Consider the following 15566-nt stretch of genomic DNA (forward strand, 5'->3'; position numbering starts at 1 on the left):
CAAATACCAAGTGCTGGCCAAGTGTACTTTCTCATTAATAAGACAGGTATCAATCATTATAGATTGTTATTGTTAACTTATCAAAAAATATAAAGTGCATCCTGTGCTTACCTGTAAGGCCAATCAGCTTTATTTTCTTGAAACTGTCAAATTTCAGCTTAATCTTTCTATCAGAAATGTTCACCAAAGTTTTCACCCTTATTTCAGCCATTCAACTTGATTGCTAAGCCCTTAGCTTAAAAAAAATCAACAAGTTATTGCCCTCAAACCCTGCTGACAACAGACTTGTCATACATACATGTATACACAACTCTTTGAAAATTCCTTAAGTGGGACCCAGGTGTTCCTGGCCCCACCACTGGTGAGAGCCATTGTACACGTTACCTGTTGCTGGAGGTGACGTCCTCAGCCTGGCCGTGCTGCTCAGTGGAGGAACAGTGGTTGGTTTGGTAGCAGCCAAAGTAGTTGCAATGCTCACAGTGGTCTTGGTGGTTGGAGGGGCTTCAGAAGGACTTGTAACATGGAGGTTTTCCTCAGTGACTTTACCAGGCTTTGCAGTGGTGGCATCCATGGCTTCTGTGCTTTTACCGGTGGTATAACTGTGCTTAGTGGCCGTGGGTGTGTGGGCCCTGTGGTCTTTCACAGTGCTGGCCTCACCTGGGGTGGGCTGGCGACCAGCCGGCGTTGTCAGCACAGGAGGTTTCACCGTGGTCACTGCCACTGCAGGGACAATGCTGCTGTGATTTGCTGCACTTGGTGAGGGACTGAGGGGTGCATCTGTTGGACCAGCCTGTGGAGCAACACTGGCTGTGGTGAGCAGCGGTGTTGCCTTCCCAAAGCTGTCCCCATGGGTGGTGGCATCTCTAGGCGAGGCAGTCTCCGTTACTGTCACGGGAGCGGACACAGACACAACGCGTCCACCAAGCAGCTCCATGGGTGCCGTAGGGAGAGGGGACCTGGTGGGACTGAAGGTGGTGCTCTTTTGGGGCTGGTGTGTGACATTGGGCTTGTGGGTCTCTCTGGGTGAGCTCCTGGCTGTGGCAGCTGTGGAGGGCACCTGCCTGACCACGCTCGTAGCCACAGTGATGCTGGTTTGATCACTGTCACTGGACTGCGAGATGGATGAGGGTGATGAAAATACAGACAATAAAGATGCTAACGAGTAAGATGGAGAGGGCAAGGAGGAAGTGGGCAAGGAGGATGACAAAGCCTGCAGAGGGGGTGAAGATGCCATCACAGAGGGCAAGCGTGGCTCAGGTGATTCTGACGGTGTAAACAGAGGAGTTGGTGGTGGTGGTGTTGATGGCAGCGAGTGCTGCAGTGATGACAGTGAGGAAGAGGCTGGAAATGCTGATGAAGACAGAGATGATTTGTCCGTGGTCAACAACTCAGAGTCAGTGTTGAATAGAGTTGTATTTTCTATGCTGCCTGTAGAAGCAGATGTCGATGGTTTGGAAGGGATCACCAGCAACGGCTCCGTAGATGGTCCAACAAAACTGCTACTGTTCGATGCATTGGTGTGCCTGTCATGAGCCACGGACGACTGTGAGGCATCAAAAGGGCTGGAAATTTCAGAAAAAAAGGTGGAGCTTTCTGAGGAGTCAGCAGAGGTGCTGCTGTTGGAGATAGACAGGAGGGTCCTTTCTCCTCCTCTGGTATATGTGGTTGAAATGTATGTGCCATCTGTGTGAGAAACCGAGGTCCTTTTCTCAGCATCAATGCTACTGACGGGCTGATGGCTACCTGAAAAGTCTGGAGTAAAAGGACAAAAAATATTAGAAAGACAGAGTAATATAAGAGCATTTTGATGTCATTTTAAAACTGTTTGCTAAATAGAATATTCTTGTCTGTGAACCTGTCCATGATTTTCTAAAAATTACAAGGACCATTCAAGCATAGTTTTGGGATTAGGAGTCTTATGCACTCCTTAATTGATTCTAAAATGGTGAACCCTGACAGACACAAGACTCCCATGAAATGTGTAGGTTTCCAAATCACTTTTCTTCACATATTGCTTTCCTGAAGTGATAGAGTTCTTAGCATTCTGTGATATTTGTGGCAAGCTAAGCAGGAAAACCCAATTGTTCTTTTTATCATTCATAATCTACAAAACTCATATCCTCTCCTTCTTATCCTCCGTTTCCATCTACACAATATCCATCTTGTTCAGTCAATTTGTTTTTAGACACAGTGAACTTCATGCCTCTGCAAGATGAAATTATAACATTATGTTAATTTGCAGCTTATCATGAACACAGTGATTCAAAACTTTGCAGCCAGAAAAACCTAAATGAACAGCACATCAGCCTGCAAAAAATTCACATTATTTAGCATAAAAGGTACAATCAATCTTATAATACCAATTTCAGGATGCAAAACTAAGTTCAGCCCACTTAAAAAAAATAAAAATGGTGTTGAAATTTTGTTTTAGTTCTACAACTGACTTAGGTTATCATAAAACACTCCTGAAAGCATCACACAAAAGAAATCAGTTAGGATGCAAAACAAAGTAATGCAGCCATCAAAAAGGAGGGTTTATGGCTCCGCTTCTGGAATAGTTCCCCATCTGTGTGGGGTCTGATTTTGAGTCCTTTGATGGAAACATTCCCCTGAGTGAACCCACAGGTGGTACTGAATGTAGTAATGAATGAGAAATTTATGTACAACATACTGAAAAACAGGAGAATGTGAATTCCCCCCAGATGTACAGGAGGAGACACCAACTCACTTGTGAGATTGTTTTGGAAAGAAGAGGAAGTGGGTATCTTGGCAGAACGTACAAAGACCGTCTCCGTCGCAAGGCCCGTGAAACCCCCACTGCTGGTGGAGGCATTGGTTGTCCTGCCCTGCTCCACCAGTGCTGGCTCAGATGGCCCTGGAGAGCTGGGAGCTTTGGCATGGAAAGGAGAGCTCTCCATGTCACCAGACAATGTGCCATCTGTCACTGAGTGCAGCATCCTCTCCTCAGCACCCGCAGATGTGGATGGACTGTACACGGGATTGGTGACGGGGCTGGACATCCTCTCAGCACCTGAGCTGCTCAGGGAGGGATGGCTCCTGCCAATAGCTGGAAAAGGATTGAAAAGCAGGCATCGGATTCATCATCTCAGAGCAGACAGCACTGACTGTCCAAATACTGAGGAATCAGTACCATTAGAGTCATAATGGTATGTTTATGTTATTTATAATTATCACCCCAACCCAGACAGGCAGTCGATGTGTCCTAGAGCAAAAAGCTTCATGTTTCAAGAATGAGACCCTTCTTGTTAAGCATCAGCAGCTGCAAATATACAACACCACTAGGCAGAACCACCACCACTTATAAATGCTGCCCCTGACACCTGCAACAGCTGTGTCAATCCTACAGAGGAGGGGAAGAGACAGGCAGTCAAATGCTACCCCAGAGTTCAGAAAAACTCACTGGAAGGTTCAGCAGCAGTTGAGAAGTAGGTGAAGACCCTGGATGTAAGGGTGACCTTGGGCTGTGGGGACCCTGCTTGGCCAGATGACACATGTCTCACTCGAGGCCATGCCGTGGAGGATGGGATGGGGCCGGTATGGATGGCCCCAGCTGTGCCAGGCTGAGATGTGAGGCTTTCTGCTTTTGTGCTCCACATGCTGCGGCTCCCTGGGGCTTGAGATGTCCCTTCCTTGTGGATGAAGATTGTGGCTGAAGGTGAAGGCACTGAAACTCTGGGAGAAAACACAGGCAGCAGCTTTGTTGGAAGCTCACTGAGCCCAGCACCACTCTGTGAAACATTATTCTTCTTCCCAGGCTCTGCTGCTGACAAGGACAGCAGGACTGTGTCCAGGGTGCTGGTGTGGAGGAGAGAGGGAGCAGAACTCCCTGTGGCACTGGAAACTCCATGGGTGTCCATCATGGGCACTGTGCTGCTCTCCTCACTGGCGGTAGTTGTCACCACACTGGGTGTGCTGGTGAGAGGCAGGTGTCCTCCCATTGCTGAGGTCTTGTCTGCTGAGAAAGAGAAAAGCAAAATGATTTATGCACCCTAAACTATAAATAAGCAGGTGTTCTCTCTTCCATCACCAGCCTCAGGCTGAGGGCACAAAGAGAACGTGGCAGAAAATCCAGTCCTGAGGAAAATGCTGGCTGTGAAGGCACAGCTCTTTCCTGTGCTGGGAAGTGCTGCTCACAGCAGGGCACCCTGGAGAGGGCACTAGGAACAAGTTATGGGAACACGTTTGGGTGCGCTTCCCTTTGGTGCTGTTCCCAGTGCCACAAGCCTGACCTGGGCACCAGACACCCATACTGTCACTTCTGCACCCACAATGAGAGAGGGGAGGTCACACAGCACCCAAATCCCTGGTACTCAAAAGAAAGTGTGGCAGGTTTGTATGGGATCAGTAAATACTGCCTCAGCACCCCAGGGTGGGAGTCAGGAATGACTACTGCTGCGATAAACCCAGCCAATGGGGCAGTCTTGAAATTGTGCTGTCCCTGAAAACACAGCTAATCTCAAGGCCAGACTGCTCTGGCTGTAAGGCTGGCTTTTCCTGGTGGCTAAATAAAAGAAACAGATAATGCATTTTCCTCTGGAAGTTGAAATTTTCATCTGTAATGTCCAGTGCCATCATCCAGCACCTTCTAGCATGCCCTCACCCTCCATGCAGGTGGGTGTCTGGTGTGTGGTCAGAGCTCACCTGGGGAAGTGCTTTCTGAAGAAGAGGGTGTGCCTGTGAGCAATGGGTTCACAGATGACAGGGTGGCACCTCTGCCACCACCACCCTGGTTTGTCAAAGAAGACTGGGAATGGCCTGGAGAGCTGATGTTTTCAGTACCAGTGGTGGAAATCTCTGTTGTTTGGGCCAGTGTGGTGTTGGCTGGCAGAGACCTTAACGTCCTCCCTCCACCCTTGGTGCCTGTTGTGGAAACTGAGGTGCTGGTAGTGGAGAAATTGGTTCTTCTCTCTGTTGACAGGATGCTGAATGGCACGTGGCTGCTTCCAGTTGCTAAAGTGTGATAAAGAAACAATTTACATTTTTACACATATGAAACTATAAATAAAAATGAGCTTTCTTCCAACAGCACCCAGAGGCAGCAAGTACACAAACACAAGTAGAAAACATGAGAAGATGCCAATTTCCAAAGATGCAAATCCTTCCTACAAAAATTTGTCTTCTAAAAAACAGTGTGACACTGACAAAAGTGCTATTATATAAAAACTGTTGAAATAGTAATGCTGTGCACTTGAATTCACCATTATGTGCCTGAGTGCACTCCATGCTGCTAGAACAAATATCGTGATGACCCAGAAAAGCCTGGAAACCAGTTCAGACAAGACACTACCCTGAGCAGTGTGAAGGTCTTAGAGAAGTCTGAAGAAACAGGATCAGGGAGATCAGACCCCTTCAGAACCACAGTGGGGTTCTTAAGCATGAAGGACCTCATTCAAAGTTGCCTTAAATTTGTTGAGCTGGTTCAAATTCTGGGAAGCAGTACAATCCGAGAAGTAGGACAGAAGGTAGGAACTGAAGACTGATCCCTGGGATCACAGGGACATGATCTAATCCTCACTTGCTTAGTTTTCTTTTCTGTAACGTGGAGATAGCAACTGGAGATAGTAAAAAAAAGACTGTGATTTGAAAGTTAATTATTTTTCTTGGCATAATGACATTTTCCACACATGTGCCCTTTCTATAAAAAAATCTAAAGCACATTTTTTCGGTCAAGAAGGAGCTGAATAATTGCAGACACAAAATCACACTGCATCCTTCCAAACAGTATATTCTACATCACAGGAAAGATTCAGGCAAGTGCAAGCTGCAGGAAGTCCTCCTTTGGCTGGTAAGAAAAATGATATTTCAATTCTAACGTGAGCTCACCAGGGGAAGGACCTTCTGAAGGAGAGTGAGAGCCTGTTAGGGAAGAGTCTGCCACCTCAGTGAAATCTGTCATTCCTGTGGACCCCTGAGCTCTGGAGGTCTCTCTCACAGAAGATGTGGACAAGGATTGGGTTGTGTCCAAGGTCCTGTACATGGCACTGCTGCTTGTGGAGCCCTTGGCTGCTGTCCAGTGGCTGCTGCCCGAGGCAGACCTGGGTGGCCTCCCACCACCGCTGGACGTGGCTGAAATGGGAGTGTTGGTGGCAGAGGAAGTGAGGGAGGTCTTCTCTGCCACTGGTCTGTGGCTGCTTCTGACACCTAGGATACAATAAAACCAGGTTTGATTTATGCATACAGAGCTATACATACGGCTGTAAGCTCAGCACCCATTTCTACGCTGCCCACTGAGAAACTGAAAGTGTTTCTCTGGGAAGAGGTAAATCTCTTAAGTACAGGCACACGTGCCTTACAAAAAGCCATGAAAAATCTCAAACCCACGTCCTACAGACCAGCCTGCATGGCAGATATAACACCAGGTGACAGCTGCAAAACCCCAGCAAGCGTCTCTGGCAGGGAAATTTCTTACCAACGTTCTTTCCAGGACTGGAATTTCATTAATAATGAGGCCATCAATGTTTTCCACTCTTTCACCCAAAGCTGAGTTCCACTCTCCCCCTTCCGACCCACCCCACTGCCAGCTCAGTGCAGCTAGTAATAAAAACATCCAATAATGACTGATGACCATATCTGAAGAAAAACAACGCAGGGATGTGAAATCTCACCCAGCCCCAAGGCAGACAGCTTTCAGACTAACAAATTTACCTTGGAAAGGACTTTCAGAGGCAGAGAGGGAGCTCGTGAGCAAAGGACCCCCAGGAGGGCCTGGGAGATTGGTGGCTTCCCATGAGCTGTTGGGATGATGTGTCCCAATCCTCAAGGAAGAGGAGGTCCCGCCCAAAGAGCCTGTGGGGTTGGTGCTGGTGGCAGAGTCCCTTGTCACCCCAGCTGTGTGGCCATTTTCTGGGGACATCAGTGTCCCCATTGCCATGCTGGACATGTCAGCACCCTGGATGTCCAAGTGCAGCGTCGCCTCTTCTGCACCTGGGATGCTCTTGGGGGGTTCATAATTGCTGCCAAAAGCTGAAAACGGAGAAGGGAAAGACAAAAGTGCTTAAGCATAAATAAAAACTGCTAGGTAGGTTTCATCCCACTATCAGTAGATGTGGACAATGTATGTGTGAATATTCAATGCAGAAATATTTAACACTGGGAAATCATTAAGACAGGGGGGAAAGTGGTCTTTTAAATAGGAACTGCTGAAGTTATTGCTTGCAAAATTCAACTGGAAGTTTTCAAAGAAAATCTATCTTCCCCTTCCACCAAGAATAATATTTATCCATACTTTCATTTCTGTGAAATGTTTTTAAATGTATAGAATGTGCCAAATACAATATTATTCCACCTTTCTTTAAAATAAAAGGGATGTATTTTGTTAATAGTCTTTAAATAAGAGTTCTGAGGTATACAGCTATCTATCAAAACTCACTTGTGGAAGCACTTTCTGAAGCAGATGGCAAGCCTGTGAGCAATGGGTCTGTGACACCTCTGCCTTCATCACCCTGGGCACCCACAGACATCCCATGGGTCTGGTTCTGGGCTGAAGAGCTGGTGATTTCAGTTCCAGAGGTGGAAATGTCTGCCATGGTGACCAGCCTGGTGCTGGCTGGCAGAGACCTTAATGTCCTCCCTCCACCCCTGGTGGCTGTTGTGGAAATGGAGGTGCTGGTGGTGGGGAAATCTGAACCGAACCTCTTCGTAGTTGAGTTGTTGGATGGCTGGTAGCGGCTTCCAATGGCTACAGTAAAATAAAAAAAAATGGATTTATACATATGAAATTATAAACAGATGGATCTGTTTTCCTCCCAGATGCTTACGGCGTACATACAGATATTAAGCATAGGAAGTTTTCAATCTGGACAAAGTGCTCTTTTGGAATGGCATGACTCCCCTCACTGCAGGAAGACCTCTCACCAAACCCAGGGCTTGCTGCCAGGCTTTGTGAGAGTGGCGTGGCCCAGACAGCAGGAAACCCCACAGGGCAAGGACTGCGGGGATTTGCTCTTAAATCCCACCTTTGCTCTAATATTGCTGGAAATAGGCTCAGGTTTTGGTTTTGGTTTTTTGTTTTTGTGTTTTTTTGTGGGTTTTTTTTGTTTGTTTGTTTTTTGGGTTTTTTTTGTTTTTTTTTTTTGTGGCTCGAGCACAGCATCCAACAGCAAAGGGAGGAAACCTAAGCACAGCCACATTCCCATATGAGCCTGCAGCTCACTACAAGCCCCAGGGCTCAGCGGGGCAGTGTCATTCAGTACTGGATCTCAGGTTTCCTGCAACCCCAGTGGTGCTCCCAAGAGCTGTGACAGAGGGAAGGGATGTGTCAGTGTGAGAACCCTGAAGATGCGTTTGCACCTGAAAAGCCCTGGACACAGGATAAGGATTTGGCAACATTGAGGTTTTCAGTATTCATGTCAAGCTGGGCAAAGCCTCTGTTTTTGGGAACCCCACAGACTGGCTGCTGTAGAGCAAGCAAGGGGAAGCCATGGAGCCCAGGGATCTCAGGTTTGCTGCCCTGAGTAAGTTGTTAAGCACAGGCATCTCACCCTGTCTAGCTGAGGGCAAACCCACCCCATGTGGCCGCAAGTGTGGATTCCCAGCCTTCCACCCCACTCTGTCACCACTTGGGCACAGGTCAGATGGGGGGCAGAGCTGCCCTTGCTCTGCAGCTGGCACTGGCCCAGTGAAGATATTTCACAGCTGCAGGCATCCACCCTGCAGAAAACACTGTGATAACATCCAAAGAACTTTTTTTTTTTTTTAAGTGGAAAATGCTGGGGGGGGGGGTTGGATCAAATTATTTTTTCCATTGCTTTTTCCTGCTTTCAGCAGGGAATTTCAGCTAACCATCCAAATAATAAAAAACAGAGCACATGCAAAACAGAGCATCTCCTCTGCCTTCAAGAAAGCAAATACTATGAAATGGCATTTTAAAACTATGAAACAAAGTCCAGCAAAGCTCACCTCTGAAAGCATTGTCCGTGGGAGGTGATGCAGTCAGCAAAGGGCCACTGGAGTTCCCCGTGACACCCCTGGGGTGTAGCATGATGTGCTCTGCACCAGTCTGGGTGCTTGAAGCTTGGGAGGAGGCCTGGGGCTGTCCCAGGAAGCCAGGGAGGGCAGTGCTGGGGCTGCTTCCTGACGGTCTTGGTGAAGCAGCAGCAGTGCCCATGGCAGGGCTGCTGCCCAGCTCTGTGCCCACCCAGCTGCCCACTGCTTGAGAGAGGCTGCCAGTGCCTGCAAGGCAAAGGGGGAAAGCAGATGAGAGCCCAGAGATGGGATTAGCTTCCTGCACACCATTCCACACTGCCACCCTGCCCCTGCTCCTCAGTCACTCTGTCTGTTCTGTGCCTACAGAAACTTTCTGTCGGGAAGCTGCACCAAGCAACTCATAATTTTGAATAGCAGGAGAAGCCACATGGATTCTTCTCTCCATCCTTGTGCACAAAGCAAGCCAGAAAACTGCCCTGAGTGCACAGTGAGGATGGAGAGCTGGATCCACAAAGCTCTACAGCACAGGAGAACCAGGCTCAACCAATGCTGGCTGCTCTGGGGAACAGCATTCAGCTAGTTCCAAGGTGTTGGAACACCTTCCCAGTGTTCCTAGGCTGCACTGGGATGGCTCACCTGGGTGATGAGATTCTGAAGATGAAGGTAGCAGCACTGTCCTCACAGTGTTGTTAAAGCCTGACGCATTCCAGATCCCATGGTGCCCTCCCTGTGTCCCCTCAGCCGAATCGGCGCTGACGGCTTCTGAGCTTGGTGGCATCCCTTCAGCAGCTGCAGGGGTGCTGGGAGGAGCCAGAGTCCTCTTGCCTCTCCCCTGGCTGCCTGCAGCATGGTGATGGCTTCCAGGGTCTGGAAAGCAACAGGGAGAGGGGTCATGTTCACCTGGAAAAGTTGTCTCAGCTGGGTGGCAGCAGCATCACCTGCAGTGGTACCCAGCCCTGCCACATGCAGTAGGAAGGGTCACAGCTGCATCCCTCATGTTTCCTCTGTTTGACAGAGCACAGCTTAACTGCAGGAGGGATTGATGGGAACAGGGTTTCTGTCACCAAAAAAATAATGGCATTTTAAACGTTGTCTTCATTTGTGCATGGCAAAAGAAACAGATTTTTTTTAGAGACATTAAAAATGCAGAAGGCAGTAAGAAGCTGGTGCCAGAACAGCCCACAGCTGGCAGCCTGGGCATGCCAACTCTACATTCTAGTCCCTAAGCAGAAAAAAACCCAAGTAATCAAAAAAAAAAAAAATTAAAGAAAACCTCTATGCTTATATCTTATTTCAGCTGGGGTTATTAAGAAAAAAACTGAGGTGGGGACAGGGCAATCAGCACAGCTTTGTCTTGCTGCTGTGAGAAACAGGCCTTGATTTAAGTTCATGATTTTAAAAGTACACTGGTTTACTTATGACTGAAGATTATGAACAATCCCAAAAGTAAGTGTTCCCTTGCAGGATTTCCATGTAAGGACCTCAGCCACAAACCATCATCACAGCTGGTCAGGTGTCCTTCAGCTGAGTTCTTTTAGCCTAGGCTGGGCTTGTTATGGGGTTCAGGTCCTGCTGGGAGGAGGTGTGGGGACACCTGGGGGTCTCTGCTCTTTGCACAGCCCCTGAGCTCAGTGGATGGGCAGGACTGCCTGGGTACTGCTGGCTGCTGAAAAACAGTGGCAGCTCCTGAGAATCATCTTCTTTGTAAAGCTAAAAAGCAAAGCCCAGCTTTCCTGAGATTGGATTTCTCACAAAAATCTGCATTTCTAGTTGTGAGGCAGGAATACTTCCTAACCCACTGGCTATGCTCAGTCCATGGGCTGGGAACAGCTGACAGGGACTCTGATATCCATAAAACTCACCAGGAGGATGGCTGTGGGTGAGTAGATGGGTCACTGTCCCAGCAGATGGGTTCTCTGGGGATCCTGCTCTTGGAGGGGTGACATCCCCATCACTGGCAGGGGGGGCAGTGTGCCCCATGACCCTGCTTGCTGCTGGCACTGCCCTGTGCCTGGCAGGCAGTGATGCCCATTCCCTGCTCCCAGCCAGCATTGTCACCAGCTCCACAGGAGCACCAGGAGTCCTCATCTCTGTGCTTGAACTTCTCTCCTGATGGCTGCTTTCAGTGACTAAAAGGAAAGACAAGAAAAAAACTTAGATCCCATCTGCACTGATGTGCAGGCTCAGCTCACTGCAGTAACACCAAGGCCAAGCTCTGAGCTCATTTACTTACACTAGAGAAAAATTTTGTATAATCAAAACACAGACATGAAATTTATTTTTGGATTTGCACCAGTGGAAACTAGATTGGTCTCTAGGACCAAATACCAAAACCCACCTCTTTGCAAAAGACCAATTCAGCACCCTCAGGACTTTTTTTTGTGTTAAGAGAAATAAATCTTGAAAGGAGCAAAAATAAAGTTTTAAACAAATAACTGATGGAAATACTCGCAGTGCAGAGTCCATGGGAGGAGTGTGAAGGTCTGTGGGGATGACAGCCCAGCACAGCCCATGTGCCTCAGTCTGAATGTAAGATGGGAGGGGAGAGGGCCCCACAGCTCTTCCCCTCTCTCCATTTGGCCAGTGTTTGCTGGACACCTGACCTCAAACCCCATCACCTCCAGAGAGCTGGCATGAAGCCAGCTGAGAGCTGCAGGGCAATCAGGAGGGTCAGTATAACCCATCCAGCCACCATGAGGAACTGAGGACAGAGGAGATCAATGTATAGAGTGGATTATATGGCCCACCCAGGTGATGAAATATCCAAAGCACCCCAAGGCGATGAAATATTTTGGCATTTCTAACATTAACGCCTACCAGAATATGAGAGACAAGATGAAGAAGAAGATTGTGCATGAGTGGTTGTCCAGGGAATCAGGGTTTTCAGCTTATGGTACCACCCAGGGCTGTGAGGATTTCCCTGCATATCAGTTCACACAAAAACCAGCAGCCATGTTACAGTCCCAAGGCTTGGCTGGCACTGCAGCCTCAGATGACCTTCAAAGCCCAAAAGTCAAAGCAAGTCCAAATCTGAAAGGGCAAGGTCCCCGTTTTGTCCATCTTCTGTAGAACCAAAATTCAGTCTCTGTCATGTGCATGGCATCCACAGGCAGCAGCCAAAGGCAGTCAGTCTCTGCCCAAAAGCTCTGATTTTGAAGATTAAACCTGTCCTGGGCCTCCAAACATCTCCTGTAAGAAAATTGTACGTTCAAGAGAAACACCTGTGGGACACTTATTCCTTGTCTTGTATGTCTTCTCTGGAGTTGCTGTACCTGCCACAACAGAGGTGGCAATTTCAGAAGTGGTGTCCTCTATCCACCTGCAATAGCTTCAGTGGGATCTCACCAAAAAATAGAGGGCTAGGTAGGACAGTCTGTATTTCATCCTGGGAGTCTAAGCCCAATGTGGTCCAAGGAGACAAGAGCTATGGTGGAGCAGAGCCCCCAGAATACCTTTTCTGGCAGCCCTCACAGTGACTGCAATGCTGAGCTGCCACTGCCACCCAGAGCCCACTGTGAGCCACCTCCTGTCTCATGGGACAAGCCTCTGGTTCTCACCAGTTGGACAAGGGGATGGGAAGTAGCAGGGGATGCTTGCTATGTTCATTTGCAAGCCAATACCCAGCCTGTAATTGTAGCCCACAAGTCCATTTATAGTAGCCCTGAAAAATGTGGCTGTGCTGGAGGGCAGTGCACTGGTTTTCTCTCCATCCCCCTCTCACTAAAAGCTTTCAGCTGTGCAGCCCATGCTGACTGGAAAGCCCGTGGCCAGCTCTGTTGCATGGAGAGAAGGCAAAGCAGCAGATGCTTAAAGAAACCCTTAGGGTATGAGGATAGACAGAGGGAAATCTGCCTTCTCAGGTTGCCTGCTCATTTGTCAACAAGGGCTCTGGACAGGCAGGCTAAAATATACAGCATGACACTGCAGCAGGCATTTCATTGCCACTTCTTAAAAAGTAACCCTGGAAATGCCAGCAAGCAGTGCCTTCAGCTATGTTCCTTGATTGAATGAGACCAGTTCAAAAGTAAAACACTGCTGTTTGCTTATCTGGTGGTTGTTTGCCCTGCAAATCTACCTCAGAGTTTTCTCTATCCTCTTTTGGCTCTGCAGAGCTGCTGGGAACAAACTGAAGCAAAATCCTTCCCCTTACTGTAGGTGCCAGCAAACCTGGTTTTGAGTGCAGCCAGGCAGTGGAGGGGCTGAATGAGAAGGTATTATTTACACAAGCTTTTTAGAGTCATCTGGCATTTTTAACGCTGCCCTGCAAAGTATGCCAGGTCCAGGTGCAGGGAGAAAAACCTCGTGCTCAGCTGCCCAGTTCAGTGGGTGCAGAGCATGACCCACACTGGGAAATCCAACCCACAGCGTGTAGTAAGGAAATCCAAAAAAAATTGTGTCGTTCAACAAAATAGATGTGAAATCTCACATCCATCAAAGCCTGCCAGAAGTGCAAGATAACCACAATATCCTCTTTGATTTGCCTGCAGAAATTAAGACTTCAAAGACAACCCTCCTCTGGAGAGGATGGACCAGATCAAACTTATTCCCAGAAAAATCCCCATGGAACCATCTGGCCTCCCCTGATGCATTAAAGGCTTAAAGCAGAGTGGCCCTTTAGCTGAGGTACTGATCTGTCACTAACAATTTTGTCACATCCTAAGCTGCCAACAGCTTTGCATGGTTTAACTTCACACAGCCACAGCCACTGAGAAATATTTGACTTGCAGCATAAAACCCCGCCACCCACTGGACTGGTGTTTTCCTTCCCAGTTAAAACTAGCAGTGATGCTCACCAGACAGGTTGAGCCTCGGAGTTACTTTTTCTCTGCAAGCATAACAAGTCCATGGCTTGCTGTGAGCCGAGTTATATAGCTCAGCCAGGACAAACAGATCAAGTTCCAGCTGATTTCTCAAGGCTTTGGGCTTGCCCCTGGCAGCCCAGTTGGATATCTACCTTGTGAGACTCCTGAAAAATCTCTTGTGGGCCAACAATGTTCTGTCTCCACCCCTGACACAGCGCAGGCATTGCCCTGTTTCAGAGATGACTGCTACCAAGGCGTTTAGGTGATGCTCACAACTCTACCATGGGTCAGCACAACACCTAAATGCACAATAATTCAAGTTTTCTGCAGTGACTGGGATCGCACACAGACATCTTAGGGCAGGGAGGGAGGACCGGTGTATCCTGCTAATGCCAGGAGAGCAGCGTCCCCACAGGCAGCATTTGCCAGGAGAGTGCAGCCAGCCAAGGCACGCCTCAAGTTATCCCAGCCCCATTGCTTCCCTACAGATGGGATTTTTTCCCCTCGAGGGGCAGAAAAATACTTTCTTGACTGGGGAACACAAATTTAATCTGAGTTCGCACAGAAGGAAAGCCAAGAGCAGTCGATTGCCTGTCCAGAGCGGCCCTTCACCCGGAGCAGTCCCTCCTCGGGAGGGTGGGCATTCCCTGGGGAGCATTCCCGGTAGAATGCGAAGGGAGCCGCCCATGCAGCGGCTGTTTTGCCAGGGCTGCGGGCCACCCCGGGAGCATCCCATGCCGAGCGGAGCGCGCGTGGAGCTAAAGCAGGCTCCTCCCGAGGACAGGCAGCTATAATTATAAACCCCACATCTGTTAACGTTGCATAATCTTAACATCATCCGAGGCTCGAGGAGGGGAGAAAAAAAAAAAAACCTCATAACGCCTTAGCAAAGTCCTCGCTGGCTGTAGGAAAAGGTTAGGAAGAAAGGCAGGGAGAAGAAGCGGGGAGCGGAGCCGGGGCAGCGGTGGCTGGGGGCGGCCCCGGTCCCTGCCGGGGCCGGGCTCCGGGCTCTGTTTTGAACGGCTGCTGCGGATGTCGGGATCATGGGTGGAGGCCGGTTGGGAGCCAAGTGAGCTTGTGCGAACAAAAGCTAAAGCCCTAAATCTGGACCGTCCAGGGCTCTCTGGGATTTTCAATTTCCTTCCTTGTTCTTGCTCTGAAAGAAGAAGTTCAAGGCGGGGGGGGGAGCGGAGGGGGGGCTGAAATGGAGTTTTAAAAAAAATTCATACTTGAGATGGGTCAGTTGAGCGTAAACACGCTGATAATACTGCCCGGGGAAGGTCCCTCGTGTGCACTAAGTGCGGGAAAAATGCAAGAGGTTTTTAACCACATGCAGTCAACCGTGTTCTGCTAATTTTTTTGTATCAATACAAGGAATTATTCTGCCTGGATTAAGAAAGGTGGCAAGAGAGGGTGTAGGGCGAAGAGAAGAGCTGCGGAAGCCTCGCCAGAGCCTCTCACCCTTTTGTGGGGGTTGGTTTGGATGCAGCACCCCACAGACACATTCCCTGGCAGTGCCTTGCTCTGGTCCTTCTGCTCCTCGTCCTCTCCCCCTGGGCCCCAGGCAGAGCAGGACAGCAATTCACAGGACCTTCAGTAATTTTAACCATAAGAGGAAGGATCCACGCAGGCAACAACGGTGCCTAGAGTTTAATATGTCAGCTCAAGAAAAGTGATGAGGGTTTAATGCCAGCAGCAGCCCCTGCAAGCTCTGAACGCCAAGGCCCACAGGGTTAATGCCCCCCTGGCCACTTCCAGCGATGGGTGCCCATGGGGCTGGGGGCAGCAGCATCATCCTCAGACACTCCAGTGCCACGC

At 48.9% G+C, this 15566-nt stretch overlaps 1 protein-coding gene across 3 annotated transcripts in view; it reads right to left on the minus strand.

Moving 5' to 3' along the window:
- HEG1 (heart development protein with EGF like domains 1) overlaps nucleotides 1–15566 on the minus strand; it is a 51926-nt gene that overhangs the window by 22867 nt on the left and 13493 nt on the right. Inside the window, exons 2-11 of one of the 3 annotated variants that reach the window (XM_066190291.1) lie at nucleotides 10809–11075; nucleotides 9583–9813; nucleotides 8920–9192; nucleotides 7391–7699; nucleotides 6667–6984; nucleotides 5845–6162; nucleotides 4663–4971; nucleotides 3422–3973; nucleotides 2729–3067; nucleotides 385–1752 (exon numbers count right to left, since the gene is read on the minus strand). In XM_066190291.1, the coding sequence (XP_066046388.1) occupies nucleotides 385–1752; nucleotides 2729–3067; nucleotides 3422–3973; nucleotides 4663–4971; nucleotides 5845–6162; nucleotides 6667–6984; nucleotides 7391–7699; nucleotides 8920–9192; nucleotides 9583–9813; nucleotides 10809–11075 (4284 nt within the window). Of the gene's footprint in view, nucleotides 1–384; nucleotides 1753–2728; nucleotides 3068–3421; nucleotides 3977–4662; nucleotides 4972–5844; nucleotides 6163–6666; nucleotides 6985–7390; nucleotides 7700–8919; nucleotides 9193–9582; nucleotides 9814–10808; nucleotides 11076–15566 lie in introns of all 3 variants that reach the window. The other 2 variants (XM_066190290.1, XM_066190292.1) reach the window with 2 other exon arrangements.

This window comes from Chamaea fasciata, unplaced genomic scaffold, assembly GCF_029207755.1.
Source record: "Chamaea fasciata isolate MVZ Bird 193981 ecotype frontalis unplaced genomic scaffold, bChaFas1.0.hap1 SCAF_8, whole genome shotgun sequence".
In the NCBI taxonomy this organism is placed as follows: Eukaryota; Metazoa; Chordata; class Aves; order Passeriformes; family Sylviidae; genus Chamaea; species Chamaea fasciata.